This window comes from Panthera uncia (genome assembly GCF_023721935.1).
Source record: "Panthera uncia isolate 11264 chromosome C1 unlocalized genomic scaffold, Puncia_PCG_1.0 HiC_scaffold_4, whole genome shotgun sequence".
NCBI lineage: Eukaryota > Metazoa > Chordata > Mammalia > Carnivora > Felidae > Panthera > Panthera uncia.
In genome coordinates this window covers 61,208,148-61,235,542 of record NW_026057585.1, presented here as the reverse complement: position 1 = coordinate 61,235,542, position 27,395 = coordinate 61,208,148, and the positions used below count along the sequence as shown (strand labels likewise).

The window sequence follows — 27,395 nt, the reverse complement described above, 5'->3', positions numbered from 1 at the left end:
CCATGGTGGGCAGAATTCTCAGATGGCACTCATGACCTTTGCCTTTTGGTTACACAGCAAGGGGAGTTTTGTAGATGTGATTAAGATTATAATCAGCTGACCTTAAGACAGAGATGAGCGAACCTAACCTCTTCACAGGAGCCCTTCGAAAGCAGGGTTTCCTTCCAAGGAGAGCAGAGAAGGCAGTCAAAGAGATGCAAAGGTGCAAAGATGTGAGGCTGAGAGAGGGTCTCTATTGCTGAGATGGAGGGAGCCTCAGGGCCGGACCAGAGGGCGACCTCTGGGAGCAGAGAGCGGTCCCCGGCTGCCCCCAGAGGGAAAACAAGGTGTCCGTCCTCAGTCACAAGGAACAGGATTCTGTCAACAACCTGAATGAGCTTGAAAGCAGGATTCTTCCCCAGAGCCCCAGAAGACAGCCCAGCTCAGCCCACACCTTGACTTGACTTTGGTCTTGTGAAGCCCTAAGCAGAGAACCCAGTTGAACCCACCTGGACTTCTGACCTGCAGTGCCCTGAGGTCACAAACAGGCGTTATTCTAAATGGCTAAGTTTGTGGTAATCTGTTATGCAGCAATAGAACACAAATATAACACTCAGCTACGGGAAGACATTTTATCCCAGTTTTGTAGGTGAGGAGGCCCAGAGAGGTTCTGTCACTTGCCCAGGATTGCACAGCACATTGGTGGCAGGGCTGAGGCAGAAGCTTGAGCAGGCGCTGGCAGATATTTTCTGTATAGCCCTGGAAGTTAGTATTTCAGGCTTTAGGGGCCATCTGGTTTCTGTCACAATACTTAATTCTAATGCTGCAGTACAAGAGTGACATAGAAAGAATGAGCATGCCCGTGCTTCCATAAAACCTTATTTGTGGACATTAAGATTCGAATTTTGTACACTTTTGATGTATCATGAAATATTATTCTTCCTTTGATTTTCTTCAACTATTAAAAAAAGCACAAAAACCTTTCTTAATTCTAGGCCATACAAAAGCAGGCAGTGAGCGAGATCTGTGGGACATAGTTTGCCAACGCCTGTCCCCCACCCCTAAGTATCTGACTCCTAGCCCAAGGCATCAGTGATTCTGGATAGTGGCCAAGAGGCTGGTAAAAAGAGGCTCTGGCCATAAGGAGTTCCTCTTTTACTTAAGATTCTCTGTGTGACTTCAGGCAACTCGCTTTCCTTTTCTGGGCCTATAAAATAGAGATCAAAACAGATCAGTGGTTTTCAAACCTTTTCTCCACCCGACCCCTACCTCCAGAGGTTTTTTCCTTCCCAAAGAAAAGCCAGCACAGAAGCCTAGTAGCAAAAACAGACACAAAGGGCCCCTGTGCTGACTGGGAATGGGGCCAGGGTCCCTGCTCCCCTCTTTCTGTTCTTTTTTTTTTTTTAATTAAAAAATTTTTTTAAATGGTTATCTATTTTTTTGAGAGAGAGAGAGAGAGAGAGAGAGAGACATAGTGCGAGCAGGGGAGGGGCCGAGAGACAGGGAGACACAGAATCTGAAGCAGGCTCCAGGCTCTGAGCTGTCAGCACAGAGCCCGATGCCTGCCGAACCTGTGAACCTGGAGATCACAACCCCAGCCTAAGTCAGAGGGGAAACTGACTGAATGAGTCACCCAGGCGCCCCTCTTTCTGTTATGTACAAGAGACACTCTGGTAAGTTTCCTTTAGCAGTTACATGTAAATTTCAGAGACTTTCCTAAGGCTCCTAGGAAAATGGGGTTGACTTTCTGGAATCTCAGGTTCATTCTCTCTTATATGTCTTTATATTATACAGTCACATTTATTTATTTTTCCTTCTCTCTGCAGAACACTGAAATCCTTTGAACCAAGCAGTCTCCCAAGCCTAAGTCTCAGCCAGGGTTTCTCAATCTTGGCACCCACACCTGGGATAGATCATTCTTTGCTGTGGGAGCATTATAGGGTGTTTTTAGCATCCCTGGCCCCTGCACTCTAGATACCCGCAGCATCCCTCAGCCCATCACTGTTGTGAAAGCAAAAGTATCTCCATACATTGCCAAATGTCTTCTGAGGAATAAGAGTGGGCAAAATCACCGTGGGTTGAGAACACTGGTCTAAACCCCCTCTTTCATGAAGCCGAGCCTCAGAGTCCTGCTGCCATCTGGCATTAGGGAATGTGCTCAGAGATTGTTCTTTAAAGATATTCCCACTCCTTGGCCTTGACTGGCTTTGGCTGCATTGCTGGCAGAACCTGCATCCCCTGGGAGCCTTCTCCCCTCCCTAGGAACATGTGCTGTGCTCGTAGGCAGAGAACAGAACCCACCATTGCACGTCCCATGCTGTTCGTGACACACACTCACAGTGGGCTTATGGTGTGCCAGCTTTGAGATGGCACGGGGTGGGGGAGAAGGGTGGGCACGGGACATGAGATGTCTATCTATGCCTGCCCACAAGATGCTGTCTGTAGGTGAGTGAGACATGTGAGCAAATGATGAGAGTGCAGTGACATGTGGAAAGGTATCCAAGATAGACTGTGTTAAATGAAAATAGAAGCTTATTAAAAATGGTATGCAAGCATGATCAGATTTTTGTAAGACGTGCACTTTTGGAAAAGCATTATGTTATAATGTCACAGGGGCTGGTTGTCTCTAGGTGGTGGGTGGTCTTGGAAAAGGCCAAGAAGCAGGCGGTGGAAGAGAGAAAGAGGATGCTCTTCCCAGAAGATCATGGATTCTCTCACTGCTTCTTTCTTTGTACAGATAGAATAATAATAATAGTAATAATAATAGCCAATATTGCTAACACTATGAGCCAAGCACTGTTGCTAAGCACATTATATAATAACTCATTTAATCCCCATAACAACCCTGAGAAGCCTGATTCCAGTGCTAATTTCTCGTTGCTTCTCCAAATGTGGCCCGGGACCATGGACCCCAGAGCAGCCTGCTCGAAAAGGTGAGAGTTCGAGGGCAGGGGTGAGAGAGTGAGCAGACCCTGTGCAGATGAGGCTATACTCAGGGAAATGTTTTTCTTCTCTTACAGGTCTCTGTATCTGTGAAGGCAGATATCCTGATATCTTTTTAAAGTTTTTTTTTGTTTCAATGTTTATTTATTTTTGAGACAGAGACAGAGCATAAGCAGGGGAGGGGCAGAGAGAGAGGGAGACACAGAATCGGAAGCAGGTTCCAGGCTCTAAGCTGTCAGCACAGAGCCCGACACGGGGCTGGAACTCACAAACCACGAGATCATGACCTGAGCCTAAGTCGGACACAACCGACTGAGCCATCCAGGCACCCCTGATTTCTTCTAATTTATTGATATATTCTAAATTCTCTGCAATCTCCACTATTTTTTTTTTAAGTTTATTTATTTGTGAGGGAGAGTGAGAGAGAGAGAATGAGAGAGAGAGCGTGCACAAGCAGGAGAGGGGCAGAGAGAGGGAGACACAGACTCCCAAGCAGGTTCCAGGCTCTGAGCTGTCAGCTCGGAGCCCAATGCGGGCTCCCAGCGCAGAACCCACAGACTGCGAGATCATGACCTGAGCGGAAGTTGGATGCTTAACCGAGCCACCCAGGCGCCCCCACCTATTTCTTTTCATTGGAACGGAAGAAGGGAAGGCGTGTGGTTTTGTGTCAGCAGGCTCAGGGTAATGATGGACTTTACAGACTTGTAGGAGCTTGGGAGAGGGACCAGATTGTTCTGCTTTGGGGCATTGAGGAAAAGTCACCCAGAGGAGGTGACCTGTGACTTGAGTCTTAAAGGAAGTGTGTGAGCTCATCAGGTGAAGCTCACCGGATGTAGCAAAGGTCTGGCATTGTGCTTGGAACACCCTGGAACATGAGTTCAGGAGTGGCCTGAGGGGAGCACGGGGAATGAAGCTGGGGAGTGGATACTCGGCAGCTGGGGTCATCATTCTGAGAGGACCGGGGAGCACAGAAAGTCTTAGGTGGGCGAGGGACTGGAGGGACTGGTTGGGGTGCTGGTTTAGAGGCTCAGGCTGGTGCAGCATGAAGGGCAGACAGTCTAGGGGCAGAGAGGCCAGTGAGAGGTGTTAGCAGCAGCCCTGGTTGGAACCGAGGAGGGGCCAATATGGCTAAAATGGAAAAGTGCATATGGGTCTAGAAGATTCAGACCCATGTGGGTTTTAGAACCCCCTCTCCCCACCCGCCTCCCCTCACTTACTAGCTATGTAACCCTGGCATTCTCACTCAGCCTCGATGACTTAGCTGAGGTGACAGCTAATGGCAAAAGCAGATGGCCGGTGACATGTGATAAGCGGGTACAAGCGGTAACTCTCTTCTCCACCCCCTTGAGGCAGAAGCTGGTCACCGATTTTCTCCTGCGAGTCGCCCAGCTGGTGCCCAGGAAAGTGTGAGGTTGCTTGCTCAGGAAGGGTTTACAAGCACTCTGGTCCCAGCGGTGCTGGGCCTGGCTGGGTCCTGAGCCCAGCCACATCTGGTCCCTGCCCTTGGGAAGGTCACCATCAGCTAGGAGAGAATCACAAATAGAGCCACGATGCCATGTGAGAGTGCACCCAGGCCAGCTTCTTATGCATGAGGCCATATTAACCCTCATAGCTACCCTGGGAAGGAGGGGCCATGATCTCCACTTTATAGATAAAGCAACAGCAGGTCCAAGAAAAGGATGTGGCCAGGGTCTTCTTGCCTGGAGGTGGCTGAGTCGGGACAGAACACAACCTGTCCAAGTCCAGGGCCTGGTGTCCAGCCTGGGCTAGGGGACTCAGGTTTAAGCAGGGTCAGGGGTGTCCCCAAGTGGGGACCTCCACCTCACCAACTTGTGACATACCCCCGGGCCTACTGACGGAGGAGTGGCGGGGTCGATGGGTCCTGATCAGTGAGGGGCTCACGCCCTGCATGGACGCCTGCCCCTGCAGGAGTGAGTGGGGCAGGGTGCTTCAAGGAGGAGCTTCCTCCTCTTATCTCTGTCCTCGGAGCAAGTCCATGAGGGCACCACGGGGGCTGCTGGGGGCCTTTGGTCCCCACCAGCTTGTCCCCACCTCCAGATTGAGAACAGCAAAGCTGAAGGAGGTTCTGGTCTGAGGTCAGCCGCTTCTCAACTCTCTGTAGGCCTCCCGAGCTTCCCTGAGGCTCACACACAGCCAAGATGAAAAGGACCTCACAGTCAGAGGAGTCTGTGCTCAGAGAACACTAATGCTCTTTGGGTGGCATTTCCTTGGAGACGAGGAGTGAAGGAACCGGGGACCTGGGCCCCACTGCTGACCTTCTGTATGACTGAGGCAGTGGTTTCCCCTCTCTGAGCTTTAGATCCCAGCTGGACAGGCTGCTCTGACCTTCTGTGTCCCTGGGCTGGAAGGACAGTTGGTCGCCACCAGTTTGGTGGGGAACTATTGGCTGTGGCTGAGGGGAATGTGGCCCAGTCCCCTGGCTTGTTGGAGCAGCAGGAAAAGACAAAAGCAAAACCAGGACCTCAGGTAGTCCAGGGGCTGGCTCTCTTTGACCAACATGGATCTGTGGATTTTGCCCAGGCTTTGCACTCACTGCTCCTTCAGCCTGGACACGACGCCCCATTCCTGACGCTCTAGGAGTCTTCAGGTGTCCCCCTGTAGAAGACTCCATACACCTCCATACGCCTCACCCGACCTGCAGACTCCTAAATCACCTGTCCCCCCAGACCGCCTTTAGCCTGCACTCTGCATTCAGTCCCGGAAGACCTGTGAGTTGGAATCATCAGCCCTCCTTTGCCACAGAAGGAAGAAGGTGCAGAGAAGTTAGGTTACACAGCAGGTGGGAGTCCCTGCTCCCAAGCCCCAGTGTCCCCAGCCTCTCAGGGCCAGGGCAGCGACCTCCTGCAGGGACTGGGGGAAGCGTGTAAATGCCAGCCGTTATTTCTGAGAACGCCTTCCTCCTCAGGATCTGAGGTCCTGGAGGGAGGCCTGCTCTCAGATTCAGTGCGCTGAGAAGCAAAAGCCAGTCACTACCAAGAAGTATGCGGTAAACCCTCTTTGGGCCTCAGTTTCCCTCCCTGTAGAGTGAGAGCGAGGAGGCATGGGTTCAGGTCTCCTAGAGCCCTCTCCGACCGGGACTGAGGTTTGGTGGCTCTGGGAGGAGTCCGTCTGGGCTCTCAAGCCCGCTCCAGCGGGGCAGCGGGGCGGGACGGCTGCAAGGACAGCCAGCTCCCCAGGGTGGCCACCCCTGCCCGGCGCTCCCCGCGGCCTAGAAACCCTAACCCCTCCCTCCCCGGTCGCGCTGTCGCTTTAAGGTCGGGCGGGGCCCGCGGCCGCCGAGGCGCGGCACCTGGAGCTCCCAGAGCGGCCACCCAGAGTCTCTGGCCTGACCGACGGCGCGCGGCACGCGAGGACCGGGATCGCAGGGGAGGTGGGGCGGCCGGTGCCCCCCCAGCTCGAGCCCGAGTCGGGGGTGGAGGACGAAGCCCAGCCCGCAAACGCCTGGCGTCCCAGAGCGCCCCTGCAGCTCGCAGAGCCCCTGCGGGGATCACAGCCCCCCCGGGGCAGGCACGCGTGGGGTGCGGCCTGCTGGGCACCTCGCTGCACCGCGTAGGGGGTGGCGGGAGCGGGTGGGACCCACGGCGACTGCGGGCGGGGGGGTGGTGGATTCGGATACCCTTGGACCAGACGGAGAGCCCGACCTTGGGGCTTTCGGGGGAACGGGGAAAACCGGGCTAGGGGACCTTCAACAGGGCTGCTCCCTAACTCCAGGCGCCTCCTGAAAACCCGAGGGACAGCCATCCCCAGGATTGCACCTCCCTCTGGTCCCTGCACCTAGACCACGCCTGACCACCTGCCGCCTGATGGCTTCATCTGAGGTGGGTATAAGCTTCCTCCTCTCCTTCCTTCCCGAGCATCTCAGCGCCTCCTAATGCTGACCCCGCCTGGACCCCCTCTCTTCACCTTGACTTCGGTGGCTTGGCGGTGCAGAGTGGACACCCAGGTCCTCTTCCTGTGTTCTAACTGGCCGGGTGGCCTTGAGCATGGCAGTCAGGGCCTTAGTTTACCCAGAAGTTGATTGGGATGGTTTGGACCACTTCCTGTTCAGATGGCTTAGCTCTTCCGGAAGGGTGGCACTTGGAGTTCCCTTGTTGGTTGCACAGACAGTGTAATGGTGCCCATTTTACAGAGGAGGGAGCTGAGGCACGGAGAAGCTAGATAAATTGCACAGTGTCAGAGTCAGGGTCCATCCTTGTCCAGCTCTGTATCACCGTGCTTCATTACAGCTTGCTGTCTTGCCGCCTCGTCTTACCACTTGCTCTTCCCTGAGAGGCAGAATTTGAGCTCAGAGATGCTGAGCAGTTTCAAGGTCACAGGGCTCATGGAATGGCCGCAGTTAGAGGGAGCGATAAATCGGAGGCAGGGATAGGCCTCCTCTGGCTGGTGGGAGGTGGGGCTGTCAGCAGCAGGTGGGCCTCTGGGAGGAGGTGGTGTTTGGACTGGGTCTTGAAGGGGGGGATGTGAAATGAGGGCCCTGGGTGGGGACAGACGACTCCCCAGGACGAGGTCCCCAGGTCCCCAGCATTGGGTTCAAATTTGGCACTGACCCCAGGCAAGCTGTCACCCTCCAAGCTCCATGAGGCTGTTGCAAGGATTCAGTCGGGGGCACCGATAAAGCGTGGGGTGGTGCCCAGCCCGTGTAAATGCCCAGCACACGTCTGCTGCCTCCATCATCATGTACGTAGGGCAAGGGAGAGATGGAAAGGGGACGTTTCACATGCAGGTCATGTTCATCCTGAGGGGCGGAAGCAATGATGATTCATATGTTGCATTTTGATTCACTTCTGGGGTCCTCTCTTTTTCTCACCACGAGCAACTATTGCTTTTATAGAAGTCTAAGGGCATCTGAAGTTGCCCTGTGCAGAAGCAAGTTCTTCAAGGGTTGAGAAGCAAAGCAATTTCTGGCTTTGGGCAGAGTCCTCCACCTTTCTGGGCTAGGTCTCCTCATTTGCAAAGCAGGAATTTTCTCGCCCTGCCCTACCCACCCCCCTCGGTTGTGGGGAGTGTGAAGAGGGGCCTTGGTATACAGTTATGATCAGTTATGAACTGTTACTGATCTGCTGTGGGTTTTAAGTGGGTTTTCCAAGCTGTTTGCTGCAGCTTTCCCTCTCGACAGCCTCTCGTAGCTGTCTAACTTTGGAGAGGGAGGAGTCGGGTTCATCAACTCCCCCCACAATAATGGAGACAGGAGGCACTTGCCCCACAGACCGATTCACAGGAAGAGAACGGCAGGTGATTTATGGATGACATTTTTCTACACGCTGCTGGTGGTCTGGGGGCTCAGAAAGATTTGGGGTCCACTCTTAGAACACCCCTGCTACATGTATACATTCTCTCTCATAGGTACACATGTACACACACGTGTATGTGTTTTTAAATGTTTGCTTATTTTTGAGAGAGAGAGAGAGACACACAGACAGACCCAGAACGGGGGAGGGGCAGAGAGAGAGGGAGACACAGAATCCGAAGAAGGCTCCAGGCTGTCGGCACAGAGCCCTACCCGGGGCTCGAACCCACGAACTGCAAGATCATGGCCTGAGCCAAAGTTGGATGCTTAACTGACTGAGCCGCCCAGGCGCCCCCCCCACCCCCAACGCACGTGTGTTTTTAAACAGAATTGACAACATGCCCTTTTGAAGTCTAAAGCTTCACCTGCTGTATCTTGAACATGATGCCCCTCAGCTCTCCTAGGAGCTAGCAGCTACACAGCAGGGCATTGTTTGGGTGCAGCATATTTGGCCGGGTAAGCCCTCATTTGGAAGGCATTCCTGATCCCTGAAGTCTCAGGTCTATGAGTTCCCCAGCCCCCTGCTTCACTGACTCAGATTTTGGAAAAGGACGGTGTCTCTAACTTCTCCTAGCTGCCTGCTAAAGAACCTGACCTTTGTAAGGGTAAGGAAACAGGCCCGGAGCGGTTGGTAAGCTTACCCCAGAACTGCAGAATGGGGACCAAGGCCAGGTCTCCACTCCGTGGCTGGCTGTTGCAGTTGCCGAACTCCTGTGTCGCCTCCCTTGTCCTGGCCCCTCCCAGCTGTAAGGGAGGCTATTCATATAACAAGTGTTTGCCCAGTAACGCCTTCCCTCACTTAAGAGAATTTCTTCAACAAATGTTCATTGAGCAGCTACTATGTGCTAGGCACTGGGGGATACAGCAGTGAACGGGGCCAATATGGGCCTGTCCTCAGTGTGCTCACTGGCTGGTGGGGAGGACAAGCAAAGGAGAGGCTGAGCACAGTCAGAGAAGTGCTGTGATGCAAGAAGGCCCGGGCACTTGGTGTTGAAGTGAAGGCTTCTTGGGTGAGGACCAATCTGAGACTTGAGGGGAGATAATGGCAAGTTATCAGACAGAGGGAACAGCATGTACAATGGCCTAGAGATTGGCTTTGGGGACAACGTGGACGTGGGTTTCAGCCTCTTCCTGTCTGTATGCTCTCGGGCCAGTTTTCCTCCCAGTTTGCGTTTTTCTTGTGCATTTTTTCTTTGTCCGATTGACATGCTACCCTATGCGTAATTTGGCATACAAAGCTGAAAAAAGAGGGGCACCTGCGTGGCTCAGTCGCCTGAGCATCTGACTGTTTTTTCCGCTCAGGTCATGCTCCCATGGTCATGGGATCAAGTCCTGCTTCCAGCTCGTGCCGAGTGTGGAGCCTGCTTAAGAGTCTCTCTCTCTCTCAAAAAAAAAAAAAAAAAAAAAAAGTTGAAAGAAGGTAGATATACACGTCTCCCCTGTTGTTAAACATTTGTACTGAGCTTGTTTTTTCAGACGAGTTGTTGGCATCCCATCTAGAGGGTACACCGTGGTTTATTCACCAGTTGCCTATAGTTGGACGTTTAGACTTTTTCCAAATTAGGACCATTATCCATAAGGCCATGGTGAACACCTTTTTGTACAAAGGTGCCTCAGGTCGTGCATTTCAACTCGGGACTTCACTCTCGCTCCTCTACCCGCCCTGGGTTTCGGTGCCTTCCTCTGTCAAATTCGACCTCTTGGGATTGTGACCAGGGGAGGTGAGGCAATGCAGAACCAGCAGGTCTCGACCCTGAAGGCCTGCTGGACTCAACAGGTGTTCACTCTCTTCCCTCCCAGCCTGTAGTAGACGGGGTGGGGGTGGGGTGCGGAGTCATACCCACCAGGCTGATGGGGCCTAGGAGGCCCGGAGAGGCCCAGAGTGAACATAGCCACCCTTACTGAGCTCCTGGGCCCCAGGCATGGTGCTAGGTAACTTGAGACACATTCTCTGTGGCCTTCGAAACGGCCCTGCGAAGTCGGGAGTGTCATCTCCGTTTAACAGATGAGGAAACTGAGGCACAGAGGAGTCAAATGGCCTCTCCAAGGTTACACCGTGACCTCAGACAGGGGAGGCAGTACCTCAGCAGGCCTGCCTCATGGCCCATTACCTCCTGTCTCCCCTTCTCTGTGTTCAGACGTGTGACGTGAGCCGAGCGGCCTCCACGCTCCATTACTGCATGACGGTCAGCGGCACGGTGCTTCTGGTAGCTGGGACGCTCTGCTTTGCTTGGTGGAGTGAAGGAGAAGCAGGTGCTCAGCCCGGCCAGCCGGCCCCTCCCACGGGGCATCCGGTGCCTCAGGCCCCCAGTCCCCTGCTCAGGTCCGTCAGCTTCTTCTGCTGCGGTGCAGGCGGCCTGCTACTACTCTTCGGCTTGCTGTGGTCCATCAAGGCCAGCACCCGGGGGCCTCCCCGATGGGACCCATATCACCTCTCCAGAGACCTGTACTACCTCACTGTGGAGCCCTCGGAGAAGGAGAGCTACAGGTCAGCAGGGCAGGGTGGAGGTGATGGGCGGGAGTGGTGGATAAAGCACTGTCATCAGCAGAGTCCTGGAGGGGTTTCAAGCCCTTTGACAGACTTTGACAAACCAGGGTAGTTAGAGCTGTCAGAGAGGGATGGACATGGTCCTGTAGAGACATGGAGAAATCCAGGAAGGCTTCGTGGAGGAGGTGGCAATTGAGCTCAGCATGGTCCATACAGGGCAGAGTAGCAGAGGGGTTAAGAGCCCAGGCCCAGGGGTAAACCTCCTGGAATCCTCTCCTGGTTCTATCACTAATTAGCAAGTAGGACTTCAAGTAGATTGTACAACCCTACCGAGCCTCAACTTCCTCATCTGAAATAAGACAGGAATAAGAATAGCACAATAATAGCAAATACCTGCACTTACCATCTGAGGGACACTGTTCTAAGTGCTTTTGATATATTTACTCATTTTGTTTTCCCAGCAGCTCTCTGAAGTAGGGACTGTTATTAACTCCATCTATAGATGAGGAGCCCAAAGTGCCAAGACATTAACTAACTTGCCCAAGGACACCCAGCTAACGTGTGTGTGAGTCGGGACTTGAACTGAGTCTGCACCCTCACTGCTCCCTAGCTCAGGGGACGTGGGGGAAATCCAATGAGATGATGTCTGTGTAGAACGTAGCCCAGTGCCTGGCACACAGTAGGTGCACAGGAAGTGTCAGCTGTTCCTGAAGTGGATAATGTAGAGACATGGTTGGGACAGGCCGAAGAGCATGTGCAAAGGCTCCGGGGTGGGTTGGGGGTGGAGACAAAATCTTGCATTAAGACCGTATTTCTCAACCTTTTTAAAAATTATCTCTCCCTCTAAGGAGCCTTTTAGGCATTTTTTTTCAATGTTTTTTTATTTATTTGTTTGTTTTGAGAGAGAGAGTGCGCGAGCGAGCCGGGGAGAGGCAAAGAGGGAGGGAGAGAGAGAATCCCAAGCAGGCTTCAGGCCCCGTGCTGTCAGTGCAGAGCCCGACGCGGGGCTGGAACCCATGAACTGTGAGATCATGACCTAAGCCAAGATCAGGAGTCTGACCCTTAACTGACTGAGCCACCCAGGCGCCCTGGCATTTTTTTCTTAATCCCACACCCCCTCCGTGAAATTTTCATACCACAGATATATTGCATATTTGTCTGCTCTGTATGTATCTCTGTATTATATACATCTACAGAGCATCACCAAGATACCAAGAGCTCTTTTTTTTTTTTTTTTTTTTTTTTACCTGGGGGAGAAAATGATGCATTATGTGTGCCCTTGTTATGTATGTATTCATTCAGTCAAGCATGGGCTGTGCCTCCATATTGGGCAGCCCGCATGCATCTCCAGTCTTGTCTGCCTGCAAGGTAAGAATTTCTGTTGCCGTTTATGGAAGAAAAAGGTGAAGGTTACACAGCTAAAAAGTGGCAGAGCCCGCTGGCTGCAAAGCTTGTGTGTGTTAGGGGCTAAGTCAGACACTAGCGAGCTGGTCTGGGACCTGGACACCCTTCTTCCCTTAGGGAGAGGGAAAAACAGTATTGTGAGTTAAAGAATGTAACAAATTCTTCCTGCAACTGGCCTGCGATTCCCTGGGGTCAGAGACAATAGAGTATTCACCAGGGGCCATTTGGTACAATGGTCTGGCCTTGGTTTGACCCAACTGTTAGAGAGGGAAGGGCAGGGCCTCCAGCCAATCCCCTCACGTCTCAGATGAGAAGCCCGGGTCTCAGAGAGACCAATGACCTACCTGGTCACACAGCGAGGTGGTGGGTGACTGGAGGGGAACCAGGCCACGCCTCAGGGTGCTGCAAATGTAACCTGTCCCTGCTGGCCCTCCTAGCCTGGCCGGACTGCTGGAGGCGGATGTTGTCTGTACACACAGCCGTGTTGACTCAACGGGGTCTGGGCCACAGTAGCATCTGTCAGGTGGGACCAGTTGGATTTCATTCCCAGCAGGGCTGCGGAAGAAGCCTGCTCGGGCCGGTGCTCATGGCCCATCAGGTTCGGAGACCCAAGTCTTAGGTTCAGAACTAGGATGGCTGGATGTCGGGGAGGCTGCTTCTGTTCATGCCCCTTTCTTGTCCCCGAAAGCTGACACAGCCCAGCCTTGCTGCTGGTGAGCCCCGCATCTGGCCCCGCTGGTGGCTGGACAAGAGGCCTCCCAGGGCCCCTGTCCTCAGTGAGTATAGCAGAAAAAGCACGGTTCGGGGCGCCTGGGTGGCCCGGTCGGTTAAGCGTCCGACTTCGGCTCAGGTCATGATCTTGCGGTTCGTGAGTTCGAGCCCCGCGTCGGGCTCTGTGCTGATGGCTCAGAGCCTGGAGCCTGTTTCGGATTCTGTGTTTCCCTCTCTCTCTGACCCTCCCCCATTCATGCTCTGTCTCTCTTTGTTTCAAAAATAAATAAACGTTAAAAAAAAAATTTAAAAGAAAAAGCACGGGTCTATTCAGACGTGAGGGTGTCAGCGTCAGCTCTTTTCTAAGCTGTGCGCCCTTGAGCGTGTTACTTAGACTCTCCGAACCATATCTAATTCTTCATCTGTCATGTGGCCGTGCCAGAACTTTCTCCTGAGATTGCTGTTAGGCTCAGATGAGGTGATAGATGGGGAAGTGTATGCCTGGCAAAGTTCGTGCACACTTTAGCTTTGCGGCTGCGTATGACTATGCCTTACAGCTTGCAGTGCACTCTAGTGCCCGCTGCCTGATTTGAGTCTCAACGGCTTGGGAGTTAAGTGTTAGGATTAGGCCTGTTTCACAGAGGATGACGCTAAGGTGTGGGGAGATTCAGGGCTGGGATGGGACGAAGGGCGATAGGTGCCGTTGGCTTGAGCTTGGCAATTAGGACTGGGGGCTCTGCTGCTTGGTTGATGCTTGGCCTTTACTCATCTGTGCTGTGGCTGAGAGCCGAGCCCCCAGGGTAGTCCTGAACACGTTTAGGGAGTTTACACGTTGGGCAAATAGTATTCCGTCCTTGTCCCTTTCCTTTTCCCGACTGTGGTTGCCTGACTCAGCTGAAGGGTGGCAGAGCTGAGGCCAGGCCCAGGCCTCCTGCCCCCCCGGGGCCAGCCTCAGCCTCCCCTGGAGCTTGCTGGCCTGGGGACCAGAGCGGCGGGCCCACCCCACACCCCTGCAGGGCGCCGTATCCAGAATATACCACCCGTGTGTGTGTGTGTGTGTGTGTGTGTGTGTGTGATATGGCAGCTCTGCATGGGGCCTCCTGTTCCCCCAGTTCCCAGCCTCTGGACCATAGGAACAGGACTTGGGGCTGGCTGGGCCACGCCGGCTACTAACGTGACAGCAGGTGGCACGAGGGCCACTCCACGTCTGCCCTCTAAGCAAACTTCCTGCTGTGGGGTGAGCTTCCCTGGCATCTGTGCCCTGCCCTGCCAGCTGTTGCCTGCTGGGGTGGTCCCAGGCATACCCCAAATCTGTCTGGCATCTCCAGGGCTTGGGGAACCAGGGAGTGGCAGGGGTGTGGCTGGGGCGGGTGGCGGGGAGGGAGACATAGGGCTCTGGAAGCTGTATTACCTGCATTTTTCCGAGTGCTGTCAAAGCTTTTTCCATTTTCCCCTCCCCTGAATCTATAAAATGGGAATTCTCATCCCCATTTTACAGATGAGGAGAAGGAGGCTCAGAGGGGCCATGTGAACAAGGCACAGCACGAGACAGTGGAGTCTAGCCTGCTTGCCTCCAGAAGCAATATTCTTTGCCTGCCCTCACGTGCAAAGGATGCTGGGGGGAGAATGAGGGGAGAATGAGACCCCTTATCAGCTCCCTCAGTAGCAGGGCTCCTGGGCTGCCTTCCAGAGGAGGAGGGTCTGTGGGAGAGATGTGTCACAGCACTGGATGGGGAGCCCAGATCTGGCTCCTGGCCGGTGCCCTCTATCAGATTGGCATGCAGGCTGGGGGTTAACCCTGAGCTCCCCACCAGCCTACTCCATGACTCTGTCTATGACTGGAAAAGCAAGCCTGCCTCCCCAGTGGGTCACATTGATGGCTGCGGTTGGCTCAGGCTGAGAAGACACGCTGTCCAGAGAAGGGCCATGTCCCCGGCGGGGGGTGGATGCTCAAGTGAGGGGTGACAGCAGGTACCCAGCACTGCCCCGTACCAGCCCCTGGAGTGAAGTTCCCTCCACTACCTCCTCCGACCCCCCTGGGGCCAGTCTCCTGCCATCAGCCCCTCCCCTGTCTACACCGGCAGAACCCATGGTATGCATTGAACTGCTTCCCCACCAGCTCCAGACTGATAACTTTGGGCAAGCGACAGCCTGTATGGCACTTACCGTGCGGGTGATCTATGATAACTTTTGTCCCCCACACCCCTTCCTCGCAGAGACTTTTGAGATTTTGTTATCAGCTCCTGTTCACGGAACATGTGCTAAGTGCCCCTTCCCCTGTATTATCTCAATTAATCTTCATAAAGTCCTGGGAGGTAGGTGCCCTTGCTGTCCTCATTGTATAGATGGGGAAACTGAGGCTCAGATTAATGGAGTTACTGACCCATGATCTACCACCAAGAATGTGGCAGAGCAGAGAGTTGAACTAGCCACAGCCCAGGCTCATAACCAGCCCTTCAGCCACTTGGTGCGAGAAGCAACCTTCAAGGTCACTTGGTCAGCTCCTGTATCTGGCAGGATCATCCCCAAAGGGGAATCAGCTCAGACGTGGGATCAATGACACTCCTGTCCCCTGGGGTCCTGGGAAGGGAAAGAAGCACCACCTCCCCAGAGGTGACCCGCCAGGGTTCTGAGAGGACTGAGGGCCAGCCTCGTTCCCATCAGGATTGAGGCTAGAATACAGGTAACCTGTTTTTTGAATCTAACCTGTGGGGGCCGGTCACAGAAGCCACAGAGGACCTGGTCTGTGCCTCAAGTCCCTTCAGGGTCATTCATTTGTTGGAGGTAGGGCAAGTCACAGGAAAGCCAGGCTGTTTAGAGATGGTTGTGGTTGACCTGGTAGGTAGTGAGCTCTGCATCTCTGGAGGTATGCAAGTGGAAGTAATCACTTCGCAGACTTGCCATATTGGGGCCTCAAGCATCCAGATGGGCAGGAGAATCGATGTCTCCCATCCTGCCTGGAGTATCTGCAACTCTGGATCTTGTAAGGGATTATTACAATAAGCTAGAAGTCTTTCTGCCGATGAGCCATCCTTCTTTCAACAAACATCCCCAGGCACCTGCCCTCAGCCCATGGATGCTCAAAGTCCATCCTTGCCCTCAGGGACAACCTAGGGGACCTGGTAGGGTCAATGCAGTATCGGGGAAGAGCCCTCTGGGAGCCCAGAGCAGGGAGCGAGAGCTTTGTGCGGAGAGGGGGGACCAGTCAAGAAAGCTTCCCAGAAGAGCCTCAAAGGACAAGTGGGGATGGGCCAGCAGGGAGGGGGCGGGGGAGGATGGACCTTCCCGGCAGAGAGAACTGAGGAGTTGCAGCGAGCGAGCGCGTGTGGGGAACTCACAGGATGGGGCGGGCAGAGTGGGAGGGCTGCGGTTGGCAGAGCTGACTCATGCCAAGCTCTGAGTGTGTACCTGGGGCCCACAACGGGTTTGGACGGGGCATGAAGTCTTCCCCAGCCCCAGCCTCCCTTGCTCTTTCCCTGGCGTGCAGTACGTTTGCCCTTGCCCCTGCTACAGCCTCTCTTCTTCTGTCCCGCAGGATCCCAAAGGTGGTTGGCATCCCCACTTATGAGGAGGCCGTGGGCTGGCCACTTGCCGAGGGGCCCCCGACGCCACCTGCCGAGGGGCCCCCGACACCCCCTGCGTACCCCGCGGAAGAAAGCCCGAAGGACTGTGCCTCTGGGGATGCCCTGCGTGGGACCCAGCCCCCCTTGCCACCGCCCAGCTACGAGAGCATCATCAGTGCTGTCAACGGCCTCTCTGGAGAGACAGTCCCCGCCACTGCGTGCTCCTGCCCAGGCCCGGCTCAGACGACAGTGGGGGGAGGCACACTCCAAAGCTGGAGACAGATGAGCTTCTAGTGCATAATACAGTGCCTGGTACCCAGGAGGCGCCCAGCAAATGTTTGTTGCTGAATGCTGTTTTATCGACCTACGGCTGTGTAACAAACGGCTTAAAATAAATCCATTTTATTCTCTCTCGCGACTCCGTGGGTTGTCTGGGCCCAGCTGGGTGGTTTTTCTGCTGCACACGATGCTGGTGGGGCTGCAAGTCATGGGGGGGGACCCAGCCAGAATGTCAGAGATGGCTCATTCAGATAGCTAGCAGCCGGGAGATTTTGACGTGCAGATGAGAAAGTGGGGGCCCTCAGGCCACACACTGAGTTTGTGATCAGAAGAATGTGGGCTCTGAATTCAGACCGCCTGGGCATGGGTTCCACCGCGTGCTGGTTGAGCGACCTTGAACGAGTGGCTTTGCCCTCTCTGCCTTGGTTTCCTCATGTATATGATGGGAATTGGGAACGACAGAGGCGTCGGCCCCTACCCGAGGAGCTGGGTTGTGACAGATAGACGAGACGGTAGCAGCTGGCGTTGTGAGCTCGCGTTGACCCTGTAGGCGCAGTACTAATGCATCAAATAACAAGTGCACGTCTTAACCCCATGGCAGGTGTTGATTAGTGCACAGTTGGTCTCTGCTCCCATACCTCCTGGGACAGGGAGCTCATTACCTACCCTTACTTTCCAGATCATGGCAGAAATGTCTATTTTCTTCCCAGCTCCATTCTGCATCCTTCTTTTCTACCTCCCCCCATTCGCCAGCTGAGAAAGCCAGCTCTGAGAGGTTAAGTAACCTTCCCAGGGCCACACAGCAAGCCCCAGGGCTCAGTCAGCTGGATCGGGGCAGCATTCCCTGAGGGCCTACTGTATGCCATCCTTTCACATCATCAAGGCTGCCTTGCTACAGGTGGTGTTCCCATTTAGCAGGCAAGGAAACTGAGCCCTTGCTCTGGCTGCAGAGGGTCCTTGCACTTGCCTTCTCCCTCTCCCACAGCCCACTCCTCACCTCCATCCCATCCCTCTGTGCCCCCCTTCCCATGAACTCCTTGAGCACTCCGGTAACACAGAAGCCCCCAGCCCCCCCACTCTATTGTTTAAATAACGCCTGTCACCGTTTAACATCTTACCTTTTAAAATTGGTTCTCGTTTCTTTGTTTATTGTATGTTTCTCTCCATCAGGAAACTCTGCTAGAACAGAGGTATTTCTTTCCTTTACCTCGGTGTCCCTGAGGCCTAGAAACGGCGCCTGGCACGTGGAGGTGCTCAGCAAATATTCGCCGACGGACCGAAGGGATAGATGTCGCTACTGTTCTCATTCTTGGGCCCTCTCAGCCACGCGAGCCAGATCTTGTGGCTCTTCTGTAATGTTCTCCCTCCCCATCACCGACTCCTGCCTCCTTCCCTTCCTCTCTTTCTCTCCCGTCTGCCCCGACCCTTCCCACTATTGTGGAGACATACATTGGAATCCCGCCTCCACCCTCCCCTTCCTGTGTGATGCTGAGCTGGTTACACACACACACACACACACACACTCTTCAGAGTCCCACACGTATCATGAGGATGGGGAAGGGGGATTTATCAGATCTCTGCAATTCCTAAGGAGTTAATGGGGTCCCAGGCTGGGACCCCAGAGCCCAGGGGACGCAGGGCTCTGGACGCAGAGCCCAGATTCCCTCCTTCCCCCAAACCGAGGAATCTCCCCAGCCAGGTGGGTCAGGGAGCCAGCAGCGGGAGCTGGAGGCGGCAGGGGTGGGTGGGGCTTATCTGTAAGAGCCCCCACTAGGGGCAGTGACTTGTTCAAGGTCACCAGTGTCTTGGAGGCCGAGCCAGACCACAGAGCCAGTCTCCTTGCGAGGCAAGCCACCGTCCCCTTCTGAGCCACAGTGGCCTGTCAACTGGGGACCCTCCGGCAGGGTGCAGGACGGGGGAGCCCCGTGAGGCTGGGTCTGCCACTCCCACAGCCCCCAGTAGGCACCAGCTTGCTTCCTGGACTCTTGCCTCCTGGATGCAGCCGTCTGGTTTCTTCACCCACCACTCAGGGTTTATATGTGGTGCTGCCGCTGGGCCTGGGACATCAGGCCCCTCCCAAGCTGTCCCTGGGCTCTCCCAGGCTTCTGTTTCCCTCTGGGCTGGCTGGTCACCCTGCCCCCTGAAGCATGCCACCTCAAATCAGTCCTAAATTTTCCAGTAGGAAACTCCCTAGCTACCCCCGGCCCCTACCCTCAGCAACTAATCGCTCCTAAAAATTGTTCACTTTAATTTTCCTCTCCCTAGGCTTCTGCTAGAGTCTGGCAACTGCTCCTCTCTTCCACCACCCTGTTTTGCTTCTTCCAACCTGTTTTTGGAACCAGAGAATAATTGTAGAATTAAAATCTCATCCATGTTACCCTCCCCTGCGTACCCCCTTTAGAGACCCCACGTTGGCCTCTCAGAGATGTCAGATACCTTGGCATGACCCCAGGAGGCCCCCCTGCCCGTGCTTCCCTTTCTGGCCTCCCTCTCTGGTGGAACTTCTACTCATCCCTCCCTTCCCCAATATCAGGGGAGAGCCTAGCCGGTTCTAGCCTCTGGGGATACAACAGTGCACAAAGCAAAGAGACAAGAGACAAGGCAAATAAATAGTGTATATAGCATGATAGATGGGGACGAGTACTATGGAGAAAAGTAAATTGGTAGAGAGGACAGGGAACACCTCGGCGGCAGGGTGGGGGGGGGCGGAGTTCTGCAGTTTTATTTATTTATTTATTTTTATTTTTTAAACGTTTATTTATTTTTGAGACAGAGAGAGGCAGAGCATGAACAGGGGAGGGGCAGAGAGAGAGGGAGACACAGAATCTGAAACAGGCTCCAGGCTCTGAGCTGTCAGCACAGAGCCCGACGCGGGGCTCGAACTCACGGACTGTGAGATCATGACCTGAGCCGAAGTCGGACGCTTAACCGACCGAGCCACCCAGGCACCCCTCTGCAGTTTTAGATGTCACAGCAGGGAGGCCTCAACATGAAGATGACATTTGGACAAAAGCTTGAAGGAGGTGCAGGCGGCGGGGGGTGGGGGGCATGCAAGTGTCTGGAGGAAAGTTTTGCAGGCAGAAGGAACAGCAGGTGCAAAGGCCTTGGGGTGCCTTGTGTCCTGAGAAAAGCACGGAGCCAGGGCGCTGGGGTCCAGTGAGAGGGGGCAGGGCAGGAGATGGGTTCAGAGGGCAGAGGGGGTGGGTGGCACGGGCAAATTATCCAGGGCCTGGGGGCCATTTTGAGGTCTCTGGCATTTACTCTGATAAAACGGGGCCCCCTTCCAGGGTTCTGAGCAGAGCAGTGACAAGGTCTGACCTGGCATTTGGGTTGAAAAGAGACTTCGGGGGGCAACGGTAGAAGCAGAGACGATTACGGAGACAGAGATGATGGGGGCTGGGACCTGAGTGATGAGCAGCAGTTGGGGGTGAAAAGTGATTGGATTCTTACATCTTAGAGGTAGGGCCAACAGGATGCGGATGTGAGAGGGGAGGTAAGGATGCTGGCCAGGATATCCAGGTGATGGCCTGAATAATGCTGGAAGGATGGAGTCGGCTTGGGAGGGGCAGGTCTGAGGAGGTAGGGGAGTGGAGGGGCGGGGAGGTGCATGGCACTTAGAGTTTTGGCTCCAGCCATGTGTCAGTGCTTGCTTGCCCCTGGGCCTTTGCACTTGCTGATCTCCTTGTTGGAACTGCCTTTCCTGCCCTGACAGAACTCCAAATGACTTCTCAAGGATCCCTTCTATGAATCTGTCCCTTCATTCCTCCCACCTCCCCAGCTCCCCCCACCCCCTGCCAGTCTATCCCTCACTCTGCTTTGTGCATATACTGGACCTCACCCACGTCTCAGAGCCTTTATCTTACTGTGCCCCCCAAGCGCCATCACTCTCTGAAAGCCCGTATTTATCAGAGCGCCTCCCTCACACTTCACAGAGTGTGTGTAGTAGGTGCTCAGCAAGAGACTGACTGGGGACCTGGTTTGAATTCTTGGCTCTGCTATTTACAGGTGTTGCCTCCATGAGCCTCAGTTTCTGCATCTGTCAAATGGGTGTGATCTGCCCTCTTCCCCCCCCCCCCCCCCACGCCTCTGAGGATTTCCAGAGGATCCTGAATGCATCTTAGAGGAAGGAAACAGCGGTTAGCGCGCCCTCTGCTGGAAGATGACAGACCTCTGAACCGCTGCTCCCAAGACCGCCCTCGAGGTTGGGAGGAGGGTGAAGGCCACCAGCAGGTGGGAGGGGAGCGGGAAGCACGGAGGGCCGAAAGTTTCCAACGCTCCGGACAAACATGTTCCCATTGAACCGCCACCGCGGCTCTGTGGAAGAGGTGACATCAGACCCATTGTACTGACCACATACTTGTCCCAGAGCTTACTTGTCGCTCCCCCCCCTTTTTTTAAGAGAAAAGGGGGAAAGGAGGCTGCGTCATGGCGAGGAACTAAAAGGTGGGGCGCAGAGGAAAATGCTCTGGTGACTTGGGAGGCTTTCCCTGAAAGTCTAAGGACCAGATTCATCTACACTGGGGCTGGGGCTGCACAGGTCCCGGTCCTCGTTTAGCCACCGACCCAGTTTAGGGAGATATTGGCCAGTCCCTGCCACTCCCCAGGCTCGGTTTCCTCGCCTGTGAACCGGGCACGATAACGTGGGCTGAGTGGCAGAGAAGGCCTGATTGCCCGGACCGTGAGCGTCTGGCAGAGCGGGTGCTACGACGGCCACCAGGGGGCGCGAGGGGCTCCTGCTGGACCGCCACCACGCACATCCACTCCCTGCCTGCCTGAGCCAGGACCTGCCCGCACGGGCTGAAGCCCCTCTTCTGGGAAGGGCGCTTGTCGCTTCTCTGAGTCTCTTTAAGATGATAATAGTACTGCCCTGGAGGGTCCGGCCAGGTTGATAATCAGATTGCAAAGCACTTGTTCCTCCATTAGGTCACTGCCTTGCCCGGTACCTAGGAGGTGGCCTGATAACCACCTGTGGTGTTCAGGTGACAAGTCTCAAGTCCAGAGTGGAGCCACCAGCCCAAGTTCACCTGGGGAGTCAAACTTGGATGTGACCAGGTGACTCTCAGCCTTTCTTGACCCCTCAGCAACCTCTCACTGTGAGGGTCTATTACAGGGGATCCCTCCCCCTCTCCTTCTCCTTTTCCCCTCCCCCCACCCCTCCCACCCCAAGCCTCGCCTGGAAAAAGCGTTTGCAAGCCATAGCACCAGGAAGAGGGTGGGAGCGCAGGTGTGGTGCCCCGGAGCGAGCACAGCTCAAGATGGGGAGGAGGGAGAAGGTGGTGACAACAAACAGAACCCTCCTCCTCCCCCCCCCCCCCCCCCCCCCCCCAAACCTACTAAGTCACAACACCATCTGAAAGCCTTGTGTCCCGCGGTGGCAACTCAACCCTGTTAAGAACTACAAGTTACCATTTTCTTTTAGAGATCCTGATGGCCTTTGTTTCCATATAGTCCCATGAAGGAATCTGATGTGTCCCATCAGCCTGTTCCCAGGACTGACACCCCAACACGAGAATGCCATTCTTAGGGGCGCCTGGTGGCTCAGTCGGTTAAGCATCGGACTTTGGCTCAGGTCATGATCTCACGGTTCGTGGGTTGGAGCCCCACGTAGGGCTCGGTGCCGACAGCTCGGAGCCTGGAGCCCGCTTCGGATTCTGTGTCTCCCTCTCTCTCTGCCCCTCCCCCACGTGTGCTCTCTGTCTCTCTCTCTCTCTCACTCTCTCTCTCTCAAACATTTAAAAAATGCCATTCTTAGAATTAAGGCATCTTCCTAGGTCAGGGTGTCAGTCATTCACACCCTACAGGGGCATTAATGCACAGAGACTTTCTAGGGGGCAGCTCTTTGTAAGCAGGGGAGCACAGGGTATGAGAAAGGAACGAGGAACCCAGGGAAGCCAGGCCTGGCGGTCGCACTGGTCCTGGGAGGTGCTGTTATTATCCCCGTCGTACAGAGGAGGAAAACTGAGACACAGAGAAGTAATTTAATCAAGGGCACACTGCCCCCCCCCCCCCCCCCCCACCCACTTCACACACCGCCCCCCCCCCCCCCCCCCCCCCCCCAGAGGAACCAGAATCCAAGCCTGGCCCCCAGAGCGCGCCCTGCAAATTTTCATCTACAGTTAGGCAATATCACATGGTCGCCAGGTGCAGAGCCTCTGGGTTCAGATTCTAGTTGCTCTGCCTGTGTGACCTTGGGTGATTTACCCCTCTGTCCTCATTTGTAGCGTGGGGGTAGGAGTAGTTGCCTCCCGGGATTCTCCTCATTGGGTTAAAACCTGTGGCACGTTTAGAACAGTGTCATGCATGCAGCCGCCGTCCAGCAAATAGGAGCCATTATTCCTGAACCCCAGAGGGGCACACGACCTTGAAGAGTCCAGAGTTCTTCAGGACCCTCAAATGCTAGCCCGTGGGGCCCTGGAATCGTCCAGCGGCCTGCTAACGTCTTTCAGCCGGGGCCTCTTTGTGCCCTGCTTCCCGTGGCCGGACGGCGTGGGGCCACCCGTCCAGCCCAGCTCAGCCCCACGCAGGCAAATGAGGTGATGTCAAAGCCTTGGCCGGGGCCCAGCCCCTGAAACCTCCCCTGCTCCCTCCCTCATGTTCTCCCTCGCCCAGATTCACACGCGCACACACGCACACAGGCTCTGGCCGGGCCCAGAGGGAAGGCGAGAGGGAGTCAAGGTGGGGGGGGGGGGGGCGGCCCTGGCCCATCGAAGCGTAGCTCCTGCAGCTGGGTTGAGCTGTGCACCCCCGACTGGAGCTGGACCCGGAGGGAGCCGCCCTCCCTTCCACCCGAAGCCCAGTCCCCGGTGGTCCCGGAGCGCCCTCCTTCTCTGTGTGGGTGTGTGCGGGCGTGTGCCCTGGTTCCCCGGCCCCCCAGGCAGCCATGGCTGATGAGAAGACCTTCCGCATCGGCTTCATTGTGCTGGGGCTCTTCCTGCTGGCCCTCGGCACGTTCCTCATGAGCCACGACCGGCCCCAGGTCTACGGCACCTTCTACGCCATGGGCTGCGTCATGGTGATCGGGGGCGTCGTCTGGAGCATGTGCCAGTGCTACCCCAAGGTAGGTGGGGGTGGCCTCAGATGGCCTGCGGGCCCGGGTCCAGGGAGCTCGGGGGCCCTGCCTCTGTTCCCCGCATAGCGCCCCCTCCTTCACTGGTCTTTTCCTCCTCCCCTGTTTTACTCTCTTTTCTTCCCTCTGCCCTCATGAGCATCCATCCATCCATCCGTCCATCCCTTCCTCCTCATCAGGATTGATCAGAAGCCCCCTGGACCCGGAGCCCTGAGCCCTGTGGGAGACACAGTGAAACCCCACGCACAATCATGTGCTTGACATCAATATTAAGGAGCGTTTGCTGCCTGCCAGGCATCCCTGCACGCACGGTGCGGTTGTCCTCATCCTGCGCTTTTTGGTACCGTTTGTAGTTCCGTATTCTCTTATCTTTTAAGTTTATGTATTGATTTTTGAGAGAGAGAGAGAGAGTGAGGGAGGGAGGGGGGGCGGAGAGAGAGAGAGGGAGAAAGAAGGGGCCAGAGAAGGGGAAAGAGAGAGAATCCCAAGCAGGCTCTTTGCCAACGTGCAGACGCGGGGCTTGAACCCACGAACCGTGAGATCATGACTTGAGCTCAAGTTGGCGGCCTAAGCGACTGAGCCACCCAGGTGCCCCTGTAGTTCCATTTTAGAGTGGAGAGGCACTGGGCTCAGGAAGTGAGGTCCCTCAGCCCCTAAGTGTCCAAGTTGGGGCTTAGAGCTCAGATGTGTGTGTCCACCTCCGAGGGCTATCCCTGTGTCCCAGAGCCGCTGAGAGTTCTAGGGTGGGTCAGGGGTAACTTTGACCGTGTGGCTTGGGCAGTGCTCTCTTCTTCGGTTTTATGTACTCCTAGCCTTATGAGCGACTTAATGATGAGAAGAGCACTGGTTTGGGAGTCCTGAGTTCTAGTTCCTGCTCTGTCTCAAACTTTCTGTGTGACCTTTGAGTGTCTGAACCTCAGTTTCTTTCATGTGTAAAATGGGCCCCAAGCTTTTATTTCTCCCAGCCTCCCAGAGTTATTATGAATAACAGAGAAGAGATGGGATGTAGGAATGTTTTATAAACTGTAGGGTGCTGTATTTAGGAGAAGGGCTTCTAATTGCACTGTTAATGGTCTCCCCCAGCAATGTGTGGGGCATGTCAGGCGTTGTGATCTGTCAGTGCCCAGGCAGGATGAGTGACTTTTCCAAGGTCACACAGCTGGTCAGACAGACCCAGGGAGACAAGGAGAGAAGCATGGATTCTAACTTGGGCTCTGTCTCCAACCGTCTGGAAGACTCTGGGCAAACCCCTTCCTTCTCTGAGCCTCAGTTTCCTCATTTGTACAACGCGTGTGTCAGGCAGAGGGTGCCGGAAAGGGGGTGCATCGAAGGGCCCTGCGGGTCCTGACATGTAGGGCTCCGGGCCCCAGGAAGCCCCCACAACCCGCACCCCCCTCCTCCCTCCCACCTGGGTGGCTGTGCTCAGGGGTTCAGGGGAGGAGGGAGGGAGGGAGGAAGCTCCTGGGGGCCGGGACCTGGCTCTCCCCAGCCCTGCCCCCTCTGTGGGCCAGCCCCGGGCTGTCAGTGTGTTTGGTGCTGGGGCGGTCTGGACTGGTTTGTAGTCATTCACCAGGCAGTTTACAGTCAACTAGCCTCTGTCTGTGCAATGCCCTGAGTGGAGGTCACCAGGAGAAGAGGTCCTCGGGGCCCCTGCCACCTGCGTCACCACCTCCGTTGTCACCCTCCTCCCAGAGAGGAGGCTGCATCCTGGGGCCCGGCGAGGGGACAGCAGGGGTGTGGAGGGTGGTGTCCTTCCTGCCCTCTCCCCCTTTACCCGAGGTTGGCTCTGGGGGGCAGGTGAGGGCCCGGGTGGCGGTGGGGAGTGAGGGAGCGAGGGGAGAGGGAATCTTACTGGGTATTAATGAGTAACTGTTGATAGATCCACGTGTTCAGCTGCTGTGGAGGCAGCGCCCGCTTTGGTGTCTACCGGGCCTAGAGGCAACTCCCTCCTCCCTACGCCCCTCTTCTGTGACCTTGGCAGGGGCTGCCCCCCACCTCCGGGAGCCTCGCGTGGCCCAGGGGGAGGAGTCAGGGAGGTCTTGTATGTGGGGGCCCCGTATCACACTCTCGTCCTCAGAATTGGCGTGTGTGGCGTCGGGCAGGCCTCTGAACGTGTGTGCAGGCGTATGAGCACCGGTGCGGGGCTGTGTGGGTGTGTGTTTCAGAGACGCAGGCTGTGCGAGCCGGCACACCGAGGCCGGGAAGGAAGGTGTGTTGTTGGCCGGGGAGGTGTCGCCGGAGGAGAGGCCCCCGCCTCCCACATTGTCTCAGGGCCTGGGCCGTCGGGGCCCATTCTCCCCTGCCTCTCAGTGCCCGACAAATGGGAATTTTCCGGGTTGAAGCAAACACAGATATAAGGGAACGGAATCAGCCAGTTAAGATATGAGAGTAACGTGAATGAAGCGGTCCCTGTCCTGAGGGGCTGGGGGTCTCATGGGGGAGACCATTTTCTGCCCGATGGGGAGAGAGCAGGCTTCACGGAGAAGACGAGCTGGCCTCTGTAGGTTAAGTAGAAGTCCACCAGGCAGAGAAGATGGGGAGGGACTTTCCAGGAAGGAGGAACAGCGTGATCCAAGACACGAGGTAAAAGGGCAGGGGGAGTGGGTCGACGTGACTGCTGCAAGGGGAAGGTTGGAAGGAAGGTGGAGACGGAGAGGGCTCAGCTCCGTGGGGCCTGGGGACACGATTAGCCTTGCAGTTCAGGAAAGTTCCCAGGCTGACATCTGAAAGGATGGAGGTTCGGGGGCAACCAGGCCAGTGGAGGAGGACTACTCCTCACTGGTCCAGGTGAGAGATGGTGGGCCCCTGGACTGAGGCAGAATTTGAACCCAAGCCTGTAGGAACCGAGAAGAATTAGTTCATCACATGTGCAGGGCCTGCTGTGGCCGGGCATAGCACTGGCATGTCTCCCGAGCTTATCTCATGGAATTTCTGAAGTACACTTGGTCAGATGTGGTGGTCGGCTGGACCTCAGGCATGACAGAGGCAGAGGAATTGGGGCAAATCGGGTAGATGGGGCAGCAGGGATGCTGTGCCCGTAGGCTGAGGTGAGGCAGGGCTCCTGGGAGAAGGGAAGGGCTGGCAGAGAAAGCAGGGCCTCTCCCTGTCTGGCCTCTGTTTCTACCCACAGTTCCCCCAAACCCCTCTCCTGCCAGGTCTACTGGAGCCCAGGTCCAGGCCCCTGATTGGTGGCTGATGAATCTGTCCTCTCTACGGGTCTCCCTTGCTCCCTCTGCCACCTCCCTTTGGGGACTGCTCACTGCTCTGCCTGAAGACAAATCTGCCCGTGTCCTCGTCTGCCGAGGACTCCTCCAGGGCTCCCATTGCTTCTGGGTAAAGACTGAACTCCTTAGTCTGATGTTCTGGGGTCCTCGTAGTCTGGTATCCCCTCATCAGTTTCAACTCTGCCTGTCCCTCTCTTAAAAGGACTTGTGTTCTAACATGCTCCAGCCTTTCCTTCCCCCTCAGGCTTTCCACTGTGGTGACAGTAGTGATGGTGTATCATGATGATGATGAAGGTAATCGTGATGATGATAGTGGTGTTGATGGAGATGATGGTGGTGATGGTGATGATGTTGATGGAGATGATGATGGTGATAATGATGACGATGGTGGTGATGGTGGTGGTGATGGTGATGGTAAGGATATACTGAT

At 55.3% G+C, this 27,395-nt stretch overlaps 2 protein-coding genes across 2 annotated transcripts in view; both read left to right on the top strand.

The window, feature by feature from the left end:
- The first annotated feature begins 6,254 nt into the window (after positions 1-6,254).
- TMEM61 (transmembrane protein 61) lies at positions 6,255-16,814 on the top strand. The gene is made up of 4 exons (XM_049617098.1): positions 6,255-6,313; positions 6,655-6,761; positions 10,369-10,718; positions 16,369-16,814. Exons 2-4 carry the CDS (start codon positions 6,747-6,749, stop codon positions 16,688-16,690), a joined length of 687 nt encoding a protein of 228 aa, XP_049473055.1. The 5' UTR covers positions 6,255-6,313; positions 6,655-6,746; the 3' UTR covers positions 16,691-16,814.
- A 6,517-nt stretch (positions 16,815-23,331) lies between these two features.
- BSND (barttin CLCNK type accessory subunit beta) overlaps positions 23,332-27,395 on the top strand; it is a 9,584-nt gene continuing 5,520 nt past the window's right edge. Inside the window, exon 1 of the mRNA XM_049617097.1 lies at positions 23,332-23,732. Coding sequence (XP_049473054.1) covers positions 23,556-23,732 — 177 coding nt within the window. The 5' untranslated portion in view covers positions 23,332-23,555. The remainder of the gene's footprint in view (positions 23,733-27,395) is intronic.